This window comes from Herpailurus yagouaroundi, unplaced genomic scaffold (assembly GCF_014898765.1).
Source record: "Herpailurus yagouaroundi ecotype Mexico unplaced genomic scaffold, PumYag 77, whole genome shotgun sequence".
Lineage (NCBI taxonomy): Eukaryota > Metazoa > Chordata > Mammalia > Carnivora > Felidae > Herpailurus > Herpailurus yagouaroundi.
Window position 1 is genome coordinate 12,090,294 of NW_024412388.1, and position 13,067 is coordinate 12,103,360.

The 13,067-nt window shown below is 56.0% G+C and overlaps 1 protein-coding gene across 3 annotated transcripts in view; it reads left to right on the forward strand.

Moving 5' to 3' along the window:
• Positions 1–1,844: 1,844 nt before the first annotated feature.
• Positions 1,845–13,067, forward strand: part of CROCC (ciliary rootlet coiled-coil, rootletin) — a 45,389-nt gene continuing 34,166 nt past the window's right edge. For 2 of the 3 annotated variants that reach the window (XM_040462497.1, XM_040462504.1), the window contains exons 1-8: positions 1,845–2,084; positions 2,679–2,820; positions 4,025–4,179; positions 8,647–8,832; positions 8,929–9,012; positions 9,097–9,158; positions 9,244–9,409; positions 10,030–10,136. In XM_040462497.1, coding sequence (XP_040318431.1) covers positions 2,025–2,084; positions 2,679–2,820; positions 4,025–4,179; positions 8,647–8,832; positions 8,929–9,012; positions 9,097–9,158; positions 9,244–9,409; positions 10,030–10,136 — 962 coding nt within the window. In that variant the 5' untranslated portion in view covers positions 1,845–2,024. The remainder of the gene's footprint in view (positions 2,085–2,678; positions 2,821–4,024; positions 4,180–8,646; positions 8,833–8,928; positions 9,013–9,096; positions 9,159–9,243; positions 9,410–10,029; positions 10,137–13,067) is intronic. The other variant, XM_040462513.1, reaches the window with a different exon arrangement.

Genomic DNA, 13,067 nt, shown 5'->3' on the forward strand with positions numbered 1-13,067 from the left:
ATCCAGACTTTTCCTATGAGGAATTCATTGTTTTGAGAATTGGAAGCTGTGAACGTTGGAGAGTGACACGTACACACAGGGTTTAGATGTGATTTCTTGGGATCCAGAGAACCCAGTCAGACTCTAGGGGGAGAACGCTGGGCAGAGGCAACCTCCAGTGCCCAGGGTTCTGGCATCCTGCTCCCTTCTCCTTATCCCTCAGGGCACTGGCTAGGGGGAAGGCACAGAATAATTTCGTTCAGTTCATCAGGCACATCTGGGGCCCCCTCTCTGCCAAGCCGGGCAAGCAGGGGCAAAGATCCTGGCCTAGGGGCGTCTGTGGCCTGCCCCCTGCTCTGGTTCTGGGTGTGCAGCCTCGGGAGGGGATTTCTGGAGGGTGTCGGGAGGCGGGAAAACGGGAGTCTCAGAGTTTGGTAGCGACAGCTCTCTGCCCCCCGGCCAAGCTCACTTTTGCCTAAATTTGGCCTTGGTTGCCACAGCAACCCGGTGGCACTTGTCTTTTGGCCTGGCGTGCCCTGTTTCCTGGTCTTCCATTTGCAGAACAGATCTCCTAGTTGAGGGCGAGGGGTCCAGCCTGACTGACTCTGACCTAGACACAGGGGTAGAGTCTTCCAGGGAAAATGCCTGGCCTTGGGGCACTTCTTGGGAGGCCGCCTGGGCCAAGTGGCATGAGCTTTGGGCTTCCCACTTCCCTGTGGTGGGTCACTTTGAACAGGTAAGAGCCCTAAGTTCTCTAAGCCTTGGTTTTCTCATCGGGAAATGGGTTGAGTTGAGGATTTAATGAGATAATGCGAATATGACTCCTGTGGGACATGGCGTGTAGAGCGGAGGGCGCCCTGAGGCGGAGGGGCCCCTAGGTAGCAGGAGTGATGCTCATGCAAACAGGACCCACCACTGCCATCTCCTTGCTGGCTACGTGCCCGATGTGGTTCTAACCTCCTTCTGCTTTTCAACCCACCCGATCCTCAGTGACTCTGCGTGGTAGGTCTTTCAGTCCCGTTTTAGAGATGAGGAAACTGAGGTCCAGAGGGGTACCTTGTCCAAGGTCATACTGCCAACGAGGGGCAGAGCTGGGACTCCCATGTGACCCCAGATCTGCTGCTCAGTCCGGAGTTTTGGGCCTAACTGCAGCAGGCGGCTTCCTTGCCACAGGGCAGGGACCGTGGGAGGTGGTGGGTGGACCTCTGGCCGTGGGGCACAGGGACTGTACATTTGGGATTTTCAAAGGAATGAAATCGACATTTATCAAATACTTAGTATGAGCCGGAGTCACACACTCTTTGTGCACACCCCAGTTTTTTGTTTAAATTCCCAGACAACTCCATGAGATCGATGCCGATATTATCTGCATCTTACAAGAGGACAGTGAGGCTCAGAGAGGCAAAGTTCCTTTCCCAGAGGCACACAGCCTGTGTGGGGGGTGGGGGGGCGGGGGGAGGAGAGGGGAATGGAGGCAAAGGGGTGTGGGCGATTCCACAGCCTGCGATCTTTGCCCCGAACCCGATGTGGGAAAACGTCATCCCAGCACCCTTTGAATACATTCTTAGCAAGTCACGTGATCCCCATCTGGGTCAGCAAAGGAGGTCTCAAAAGACTAGCCTTTCCCGCCTCCTGATGCTGACCCCGCCCCCTAGCCTTGGAGGGCTCTAGGACCCAGCAGCTGGGGAGGGTGGACTGTGTGTGTGTGTGTGTGTGTGTGTGTGTGTGTGTTGGGGGGACCCCCTCATCTTCAGGTCCCTCCTCCTCCCTCTCTCCAGCCTTTCCCTTTCTCCCCCACCTCTTCCCCCTTTCCTCCCCTCCCCCTCTTCATCCCTCCCCTTTCTTCCCTCCCCTCTTCTCCTTCCCCAGCCCCTCCCCCTCCCTCCCCCCTCCCACCTCGGTGGTCACATGGGGGGCACCGCCGGATTTAAGCCTAATCTGCCCTGTGCTCAGCACAGCGGTCTGGCTGTGGGGTGGGAGAGCTGAGCTAGTCTCTGGGGCCCTGGAGAAGGGCCTGGAGGGGGGTGCCCACAGCTGCCCCCTCCATGAGCTTGGGGCTGGAGGAATCGGTGGAGGCCCAGCTGGCACTGGAGACGGTTATCCAGGTGGGTCCTGAGGACTGTGCCCACCCTGTCCGGGGCAGGGGAGCATGGGTCTAGCAGGAACGGATGAGTGGTAGGTACATCTTGGGGTCATGGGGTGGGAGGGGTGGGTGGGAGGGTGCACGGGGGCCCCAGCTTGCAACTCCCAGCCGGATTGGGGGTACAGAGGTGCTCAGAGCAAAACTGCTTTGGCCCCCTTATCCCAGGGAAAAGGGGATCCCTGCTCCCAGATTTAAGGGTTGAGGTGACCTCTGCTAGCACAGTGGAATCCTCTGGGATTGGAGGGTTGGAGCTGGACTGGAGCCCCCAGCCCTGTGCTGCCCCGATGGGTTTTGTGAGCGAGCCATGCGGTTTGGTTCGCTTCTCTGGCGCTCCGTGGGGCCTCCTTCCCGGGGCAGGAGGCACTGAAGCGTGCCCTCCCATGGGGCGTTTTTCCGTTGTAGCTCCCAGGCTTCCCTCCGCATGGGGGCTTCCTGAGGGTCTCACGGGCCCCCACATCTTGGGCAGCAGGACTTTGTTCCTCTCCCATCCAGGCCAGGGAGACCAGGGCCCCCAGTCCCCTTCACACTCTCTCCCCCCCCCCCCCCCCCCCCACAGACCCTGGAGAGCAGCGTCCTGAGGGCAGGCCGGGAGAAGGGCCTGAGCGAGCAGGACCCTGCCCAGGACTCTCAGCTCGCCTGCCTACCTGCCCGCATCAGGGAGATCATCACCCGCAACCTCTCCCAGCCTGAGAACCAAGGTGCCCCTCTTCATTCGCCCCCACAGACACTGACTGCACCTCACCCCTTCTCACATCCCCCTCTTCCACGGCCGTAATGACAGGAATGACCGCAGCTTCCATTTCTCAAATACTCACTGTGAGGCGGGCGCAACCCTGTAATGGAGGGACCCATTTTACAGATGGGGAAATGGAGGCTCAGAGGTATAGTTTGCCCAGAGTCGTTCTCTATGTGACGCTGCGAGACAGTGGGGATGAGCACCCCCACCCGCAGCCCACAGCAGAGACTTAGACCCAAACACCACGTTCTCTCCCAGGGAAGGTGTGAGCTTGGCTGAACCCCAGATTACAGGGGGAGGGCAGCTCAGTTTAGCTCAGGGCTCTGCAGAAGTCCCAGGGATGGTCCTGTCCATTCCCCAGCAGGGCGGAGAGGCTGATGGGCCCCTGTTCCTCCTGCTGGGTGCCGTCCACAACCTCCTGTGTGGTTTGAGAGTCTGGGAAGGGCACACTCAGTTACAGCTGGCGTGTGGGCAGCTCTCCTTGGTGGTGATTCTGGGGCTCCGCCACAGTCCTTGTCCAACCTCTTTGGGACGACCAGGGGTGTTGGGGCCCCTGGGAGCCCCAGGCAAGGAGAGACTTAGAGAACCCTCACCTCGGGCTGAAAGAGCCTGGAGACCTGTGGCGTGTGTCCAGTTCTGGGATGGAAGGGGAGCCCACAGGGCGGGGGGACATTTCGACTTCTCCCTTTTTCCCCCTCTTCCTCTTCCTCCTCCTCCTCCCAACATGACCTATACTATCTGAAGCCCTGGCTTCAGAGGTTACATGAAGCCCTTCCCTTAAGTGAGGTCTTCCTGGTCTCCTGTTTACCAATTCCACCCAGGTTACAGATCAGCAAAACCGAGGCCCAGAGAAGAGTAATACCCGGAGAAAGAAGGAGCTAGAATTGCTGGACGGAGCCTCCCTCCAGCACGTTCTGGGCCCGCTGGGGCCACCCTTCGGCGGTGTCTGCGTCCGCTCTGAGTCTAGCCCTAGGCCTGTCTCTTTGCCCACCTTCCTGTTCTTACCTCTGCGTGCTCTGGTGCTGACGTCCTCTTTCAGGGGCCCAGTCCCTCTTCCTGCCTCCAGTGATGTTTGTAGAGCACCTATCGTGGGAGGGTGTCCTCCTGGACCCGGGGGGCGGGGGGGAGGGAAGGAAGCCAACCATGTGCCTGCTGTCCCTCTCCAGCCCCGCTGCCGGCCGCGGAGATGGCATCAGTGCTGTCGCTGCAGGAGGAAAACCAGCTGCTGCAGCAGGAACTGTCCCGCGTGGAGGACCTGCTGGCCCAGAGCCGGGCGGAGCGTGACGAGCTGGCCATCAAGTACAACGCGGTCAGCGAGAGGGTGGGTGCTGCCTGGGGGCCGAGAGCTGGGCCGCCGTGCTCCCCTGATGCGAGGGCAGGGAGACAGCCAGGCCAGGCCTGTGCCCCGGGCCGAAGGTGGGCCTGGGGTCCGGCTGGGCCGGGTGTGGATTGTGGCCCTGCCGACGCGAGTGGCCTCGAGAAAATCACTGTGCTCTCCCAGTTTGTTTTCTGTCTTGGGGAGGCTAGTATGATGTGGGCTTGAGAGTACCTATGACCAGGGGTGACACCGGGGGTGGGAGCACAGAGAGTAAGACCCCTAGAGACCCCTGCCACCCCTCGAGTGTCTGGACGTCTCTCTGTGCTCCCATGGGTGGGGCTCTTGGGGCCCACCCGGCGGCGGCTGAACACGGAGGCCGGCAGGTGGAGGGGGCCCAGGCAGCATTCTGCAGGCCTTCTGGGGCCACCACAGACTTGCCGCCACCCCCCGTGGGACTGAGGACCAGCAAAGAAGGAAAGAGAATCCAGGCTTGCCTCCAAGTCCAGACAGGATTCGCATTCCCCAGGCTTGTGCTGCAAGCTTGTGGGGCTCCCGGGGCAGGGGGTCGCTGTGGGCCAGGGCCGGGAGTACTGTCTCCTTTGGGCCCCCAGTCTTGTGAGAGGTGACGCTAGGGAGTTGATGGCTGCAAGTTCGGGAGAGAGTTGCACGGGGGAAGGAGTGTCTAGATGGGAGATGTGTGGGTTGTAATCACAGTCATAATCGTAGCTACTGGTTATTGAGTGCTTACTGTGTGCCAGGCACTTACTGCGTGCTTTACGTTTGATGCACCAAGCTTGGGACCATGATGATGCTCGTGTAGCAGAGGAACTAACAGGCTCCAAGAGGGAGAGCACCGTGCTTGGGGTCCCACAGCCGGTGAAGGCTAGGTCTCTCTACCCCCAGCCCCAGATGTGCATTGCAGGTTTGTTTTCTGGGTGTAGGAAGAGACGACTGGGCTGGGAGTTCCAGGGGGCAGTTGGAAAGCTGGAAGGACCTCGGACATGACCCTCTGGATGTAACAAAGAGACTGGAGCCCAGAGACTGAGGCTGGCTCAGAACGCCCTGTGCGGGAGGCAGAGCCAGGTTAGCCGAGGACCCCTGGGCTGGGCCTGTCCACGCGGGGGCATGCATACTCCTTTTGGGAAGAGGGATATGTGTTCGTGCCTGTGGTTGTGAGGTCCGCCAGTGTCCTGGTATTTGCTTGCCTGGACAGGCTCCCGACGTGTTGGGACATGCAGAGGAACAGGGTGGGGGGCCTGTAGTGGCCCCAGCTCCGGGGACAGTGTAGAGCTACTTTTTCCAGAGTTTTCGGGAGGTATGGTGGGTGAGCTGGCCCGAATCCCACATTGTTGGTGGTGACGGGGCCTTGAGCCAGCCCTCTTCCAATTTAGCCCTCTCATCTTTTGGCCACTGGCACGATGCCAGGTCCCCGGGGGCTGTCTCTTAAATGCCAACTTCTGACTCATATTGTGGCTAGCACGGCGCCCTAAGCGGGCAGGGGCAGAAAAGGAGAGGTGGCGGGGGGGGGGGTGGCAGGCTTCTTTTCTGCTAGCACGTGTTGCTGAGGCTGGGCTGCAGCAGGTCAGAGGCTGGGGTGTGTGTGTGGCAGGGGGGGCTGTATTCGTCTAGAAGATTCCCTCGTGGCTGGGGAGGCCCCTGAATAGCATGTAGAGGGGGCCTGGTGTTTCACTTTTGTCTGTCTGAGATGGTGTGAGCGAGGCCCCCACCTGCAGGCAGGGTTTGGGTGCGAATGACCTCAAAGCCTGTCCTGGGGGGGTGGGCTCACAGAGAACATGAGAGCCTGAAGATCACTTTATTACAGATGGGGAAATAGGCCCGGAGCAGGGGCATGATAGGCCCAAGGTCAGTGGTGGAGTTGGGTTGAGACCCCTGGTCCAGGGCTCTGTAGTCCTGTGGCACTCTGTCCCTGCTGCCCACTTGTTCCCAGGGTACCGGTGGTGGGGCCTGCCCCGGTGGCCATAAGTGTTACATGTGGGCTGCTTTGGAAGCCGGTCGGTGAGGTTGTTCACTCTTTTAAACCCCGCAGCATCCCTGGGAAAAACAAGTGGAGGCAAGGTCAAGGTCTGTGTCCTGTTGACGCATGGAGAGAAACTGAGGCAGAGGATCCCAGTGGCCACTTCCAAGGTTCCAAGGAGGACCTCACGGTCCCTATGGAGGCCCCCCCCATCTTCCTGTCCCTGTGGAGCAGGTGTTGGGCAAGGCAGCTGCGAATGGGAAGGAAGCCATGGCCACATCCCCTGGGCTCCACAGGACAGACCCCCTGGGCTCCCCCAGTGTCCATGGCAACCTGGACAGAGTGAATGAACGGCGGGTCGTTGGGCAGGGGTTGCTAGGGGAGACAGTAAACTTCTTTCATCCTCAGCGTGGTGACCGCCTCTTTCCCTTTTGAATTACAAGTAAAACTGAAAGGCTGTTTTGTGAGCGGTAGAGTTTGTGGAAAGGGGTGAGGTGTGGCCGGGAGTGGCCCTGGTCTGGCTGTGAGCACTGGGGAAGTGGGCGGAGCACCCAGCGACGGCCTGAACCCCTCCACGGCCTAAACCCCTCCACGTCACAGCAGCAAACAGCCCCCGTGTGCAAAACGCACAGAGCACAGGCCGCGATCGGACCCCACACAAGACACGTCACACGGAAACACGAGTCCCCCGCGGTGATACGCGCTCAGATTCGTCGGATTCGTCACCGGACACAGCATAAGTCACACCGACAGCCGGGCACCGCACAGTCCCCCCGCCCCGTTCACAGCACGTACCACCCAGACGCACAGCCACACGGACGAGACGCACCATCCTGCGGACGACACGACACGTGGTCTCACATCTCACGGACACACACAGCCAGACAAAGGCGTGCGTACCTGCACGTGGCCTAGAGTCGCTGATCCGTGTGCCCCAGACCCCCCCACGTACAGGCCTGCATGCAGACATAAAAACATACGAACACACGGGCACCCCTGTGCTTGCACCGCCACAGAGACCTGTGACCACAGAGGCCTCCTCGCGGAGGTCTCCATGAAGGCCTGGACACAGAGATACACGGGGTCCCTTATGGAGACAAATGCCAAAACACACCCAGCCGCCGCCAGATACACATAGCATCTCACTGCGCTGAGATGTAAACAGTCTGCCTGTCACCTGCCTTAGGTAGGCTCCAGGCAGACCCTGGTCACGGGCCTGCAGCCTGCCTTCCAGGCAGAAGCCCCCAAGAAGTCCCCACCGGCTCCTCTTTATGGGTGGCACCCCAGTGGCCACTGTCGCCCTGCCCCAGCACAGTGGTCCGTGGCTGAGTGGCCCCTGGGTGCCCTGGGTGTGAATACAGGCCCGGAGGGCTAGCCTGGTCTGGCCTGTTATTTAGCCAGGGCAAATAACCCTGGAAGTTTTGGAACCCACGCGAATGCCAGGCCTGGGCTAGCAGCCCAGGCAGTGGGGAGGTGGATGGTGAGTGTGGGCCTGGGCTGGAGTCAGCTGGGCTGGGCTGTCTTCCCCTTGATTCTCCCTGACGAGTGTCCCTCTACTCTCAGTCCTGCTCACCCTCAACTGCCCATTCCCTCTTCCCTTCCCCAAAAGCTTGAGGAGGCTGCTGGGCCTCCCGGGGCCAGCAGGTGCCTAAGGGGTTAGGAGGCTCAGCCAGAGTGGGGCACCGCCTGTGCTCACGGGCTCTGACAAAGAAGGGACTGCCAGCTGCCTGGGGGTGGAGCAGGGTGCTGACGGCAGCTTCCCGCAAGGTGGGAGGTGGGGGTAACTTGGGGCTGAGATGAGACGGTATTAATAAGCGTGCCTTATGTTAGAGAGTTTGTGCCTCTTACAGAGAGAGCACTGTGTGTGTGTCGGGGTGGGGGTAGGGGTGGGGTGGGGACTTCACCTCTGTCACCCTGGGGATGTTTGAGACCGCCCCTGTCCTTATGTGTGTGGCATGTCTCTAAGCTCAGATACGCACGTGTATATTGTTGCTTCTGCTTGAATGCATTCACATTTGTTCATGCGATTAATTCATGATCTCCACAAACATGCCACTGCCACTCCTCTGGGTCTAAGATACAATGGGGAACAGAAATCCAGGTTTTCCTGAGCACGGTTTGGGTGGTGGTGGGGAGACATAGGCATGGAGCTAATAATCAACCGCGGCGGGTTAGGTGTTTGGCGGAGAGGATCACTGTGCACGGTGCATGGAGGCTGTAATGTTTATCTCCGGGTGCAACTTTGTGTTTTGCATGCAAATGTTCCTGGGCCCACCTGCATGTGTCCATCCACGCCTTGTCTGTGTGTCGATGCATGTTCAGCCTGTGTCCACGCACAGCGGCATTACCCTGTGCACGCGCGCATCACATCCCGGGCTTGCCCATCTATGCCTGCAAGGCATTGTGGGTCCGGGCCCAGCCTGGCACCCTCTGCAGAGCTCTGGGCCTGCTTTCCCGAGAGGCCTGCGCCTCTCACCCAGGCACCTTCCCTGCAGCTGGAGCGGGCTGTGCGGCTGGAGTCTGGGGAGCCAGAAACGCAGGAGCCCACGGGGCTGGTCCGGCAGAGCGTGGAGCTGCGGAGGCAGCTGCAGGAGGAGCAGGCCTCCTACCGGCGCAAGCTGCAGGCCTACCAGGAAGGCCAGCAGCGGCAGGCCCAGCTTGTGCAGCGGCTGCAGGCCAAGGTCAGGGCTACCCACTCCTGCTCCTGTCCCCCGTGTGCTCGCTTTGCCCTGTCCCCAGCCCCTGGGGCTAATCTTCCACTCCCCACCCACCCGCAGACCCTGCAGTACAAGAAGAAGTGCTCGGAGCTGGAGCAACAGCTTCTAGAGAGATCTACAGAGCTGGAGCGGCAGCGGCTGAGGGTGGGTGCCGGCGTCGGGGGGCGGGGCGCGAGGCGGTCCCTTCCCTCTGCTTGCCCAGGCTGATGCCCCACTTCTCCCACCCAGGACACAGAGCACAGCCATGACCTGGAGAGCGCCCTCATCCGCCTAGAGGAGGAGCAGCAGAAGTGGGGTGTGGTAGGGAGGGAGGCTAGCTGGTGGGGCTGGCCTCTCCTGCCATGTGCCCACCGGTCCCCTTCATGTCCTCCCCAGGAGTTCCAGCCTGGCCCAGGTGAACTCCATGCTCCGAGAGCAGCTGGACCAGGCGAACTCGGCCAACCAGGCTCTGAGTGAGGACATCCGCAAGGTGACTTCTGACTGGACACGCAGCCGTAAGGAGCTGGAGCAGCGGGAGGCGGCGTGGAGGCGTGAGGAGGAGGTGGGCACGGGGCTCCTGGGAGGCCACTGGGGCCTCGGGGTCCCAGGCTGGCCGGCGGGGAAGGGCCACCGTAGAGTGGTGAGGACTAAGGAGCCGAGGGGAGAGGGAGAGGGAGAGAGAGAGAGGGACGGCCTGCTGGCCCATGAGCCTTTTAGGAGAGGTAAAGAGTTTGTCGTCGTAATAGCTGGCCTTGCTTAGCCTACACGACATGCCTGGCATGCATTTTCTCTTCTGTTCCTCCTAATAACTGTGTGTGGTAGGTGCTGTCATCCTCATTTTAAAGAGAAGTTAAGTCATCCGCCCACGGTCATGCAGCTGGCAGCTGGGATGCAAACCTAGGTCTAGCTCCAGCACTTTCTGCCTTTTGCGCTGCCTCGTGCAGCCGCAGCCCGTGGAGGCGTTGCAACCCGTTCCCTGTGCGAGAGGGAGGCTTGAGAGCCTGAGCGGTGCGCGCAGGCCGGGCGCGGGCCCAGGGGAAGACCCACTTCCCGGACCGACGACCGACCGGTCTCCCGCGATGGTTGGAGTTGGGGGAGGAGGCGGAGCTGGGGAGGGGGCGGGGCCTGGGCGGGGCCGGGAGGAGGCGGGGCCGGCCCTCACTCAGCCCGCCTTCCCTCCAGTCCTTCAACACCTACATCAGCAACGAGCACAGCCGCCTGCTCCTCCTCTGGAGGCAGGTTGTGGGGCTCCGTCGGCTGGTCAGCGAGGTGAAGATGTCCACCGAGAGGTGAGGCCCGGCTGGCGGAGGGGCGGCCTGGGGAGACGCTGCAGCCGCTGGAGGCAGCCCCGCTTTTTAAATTGAATTCAACTCCGCAGTTGAACTTTAGTCCAACCTAACACACCTACTCTGCGCCAGGCCCTGTAGAGGTGCAGAGACAACTAGTAATAGTTAATTCCTACCACCGCCATGGCAGTCAGCAGGTACTAGGTGTTTACTCTGAGCTAGGCTCTTTGGCTGTTTCGTGTCTTCTGATATGGACAGGGTCCCAGGAGGTAGGAGCTGTGATACTCCCCACTTCACAGATGAGGGCACTGAGGCTCAGGGAGGTAGAGTGACCTCCCCAAGGTCACACAGCAGTAAGTAAGTGGCCTAGTCAGGATTTACAGCTCCTGCTTTTAATCTGCTAGAATGTGCAGCTTCTGCCACAGGACCTCTCGAGCTCTAGTGATGAAAAGACATGGACCCCCCAAATTCTAGACCGAGGAAGTGAGTGGTGAGTGAACAGAACAGAGAGACTATCCCAGATGCTCAGAAGGATGGAAGGGTTGGGGAGGTCAGAGAAACACTTCATAGACGAGGTGAAATTGGCACTGACCTCAAGGGCTGGGTAGGATTTTAACCACCAGAGACAGGGCACTCCAAGCAGAAGAAAGAGCGTGAGCAAAGGCTCGGAGGTAGGAGGAAATGGCAGCCAGTGGGTCTGGAACAAAAGGCAGGGGAAGGGAGGTCAGGTTGGGACAGCCTCAAAGGCCCATGTCAGCAGGGGAGCTCGGTCCTGCTTGATCTTTGAGCAAGTGAGGTGGCAGGGAGAGCTGAGACAGGCAGAGTAGTTCCTTTCTTTTTTCGCGTTACAGTTTTATTTAATTATTTATTTGATGATCTTTTGTTAAAGCTTCTTTTTTTTAAATTTGTTTTTTTATTTAAAAAATGTTTTTAATGTTTATTTATTTTTGAGAGAGAGACAGACAGAGCATGAGCAGGGGAGGGGCAGAGAGAGAGGGAGACCCAGAATCTGAAGCAGGCTCCAGGCTCTGAGTTGTCAGCACAGAGCCCGACGTGGGGCTCGAACCCACAAACTGCAAGATCATGATCTGAGCCAAAGTCGGACGCTTAACCAGCTGAGCCACCTAGGCACCCCAGATGATCTTTTCTTTAAGTCATCAGGTATTCAGTGTCCAAATTTCTAATTGGCTCATCAGTGTCACAGATGGTTTTGCTGCACTTTTTATGTTTATAATTTGTTTGAATCAGGATCCATCATAGATGCTCACCAAATGTGATTGGCTGACTTGCCTCTTAAGTCTTTTCATTTATTTGTTTAGGAAACCGGGACAGTTGTCCTGAGTGATTCCCATAATCTGGATTCTGAGGTGGTGTTTAACACCTTTGTCCCCTGTATTCCTTGTAAATTGGATGTTGGATCTAAGCGTTGATCAGATTCAGGTTCAGATTTCTGTTTTTTGTTTTTTTTTTTTAAACAAGACTTCTTCCTAAGTGCTGTGTGCTCTTCTATTAGGAAACCCCAATGCCTGGGTGCCTCTCTTTGTGTACATTGGAGGCCCTTGATGCTCAGTGCCAAGACTCAGACACTCATCAGGGGTCACCAAATCATGAATGTCCCATTCTGTCACTTCTTCGTGTATTAACTGGAATTCTTCTATGAGGCACTTCCTCTCCTTAGTATTAGGCACCTGGTGGTATAGTTGATTCAGGAAAGGAAAGGATTTAGCCTGTTTGATATATTTAAAAAATATATATATGTGTATATAATATATACATTATATATATATGTTATATATATTATATCTATATACATCTATATATATCTATATATCTATATATATGTATACATCTATATATATCTATATATATCTATACATGTATATATATCTATATATATTATATCTATATTTTATCCCTATATCTCTCTATATATTATATCTATATAATATATATAACATATATAGATATAATATATATAACATATATATGTATAATGTAATATATATATATTTTAAGTAAGCTCGTTGCCCAACGTGGGATTTGAACTCAGGACACCAAGATCAAGGGTTGCATGTTCTACATACTAGGCCAGCCAGTTGCCCCAAATAGGTATTATTTTTATTTAGCATTTAAAAATTTAATTATTTTACTTTTGAATAACTTACCTATTCACAAAATTCAAATTTCAAAAGGGTGCACAATGAAAAGTCTCCCTCGCCTTTCTGGCTCAGATGCTTCCCTCCCAGTTTCCTACATGACCTGCCAGCCTTATTTTATACAAGAAATACAGCAGATCTCATTCTCTCTCTCTCTCTCTCTTTTCTGCCCCCCTCCTTGTTCTATACTTTTGGTAGAATTTTGTCTTTGAGTTCTTGAAGATACTTTCTTCACCTAATAGTTATAACTTCAAGGTCGCTGCCTCTTAAGCTCTGAATAGCTGATGCATTTTTCTTGGTTACAGAGTATTCCATTGAATGGATATGCCAGATTGATTTAATAGTAGCCCTCTTTCTTTTTTTTTATGGCTAAGATTTTTAGTGTACTTATTTTCAATTGTTTTCTATCTAACATTGCTTACCTAGAAGTGATCCATTTTGTTGTGGGCCTCTTTAATTAATTAATTAATTTTAATTTGCAGCCACGTTAGTTAGCATATAGTACAATAATGATTTCAGGAGTAGATTCCAGCGATTCATCCCCTACGTATAATACTCGGTGCTCATCCCAACAAGTGTCCTCCTTGTCCGTTTAGCCCATCCCCCAACCCACAACCCCTTCAGCAACCCTCAATTTGTTCCCTGTATTTAAGAATCTCATGTTTTGTCCCCCTCCCTTTTATATTATTATATATATTATATAATTATTATATAATTATATTATATTATTATATAATTATATTATATTATATATTATATAATTATTATATAATTATAT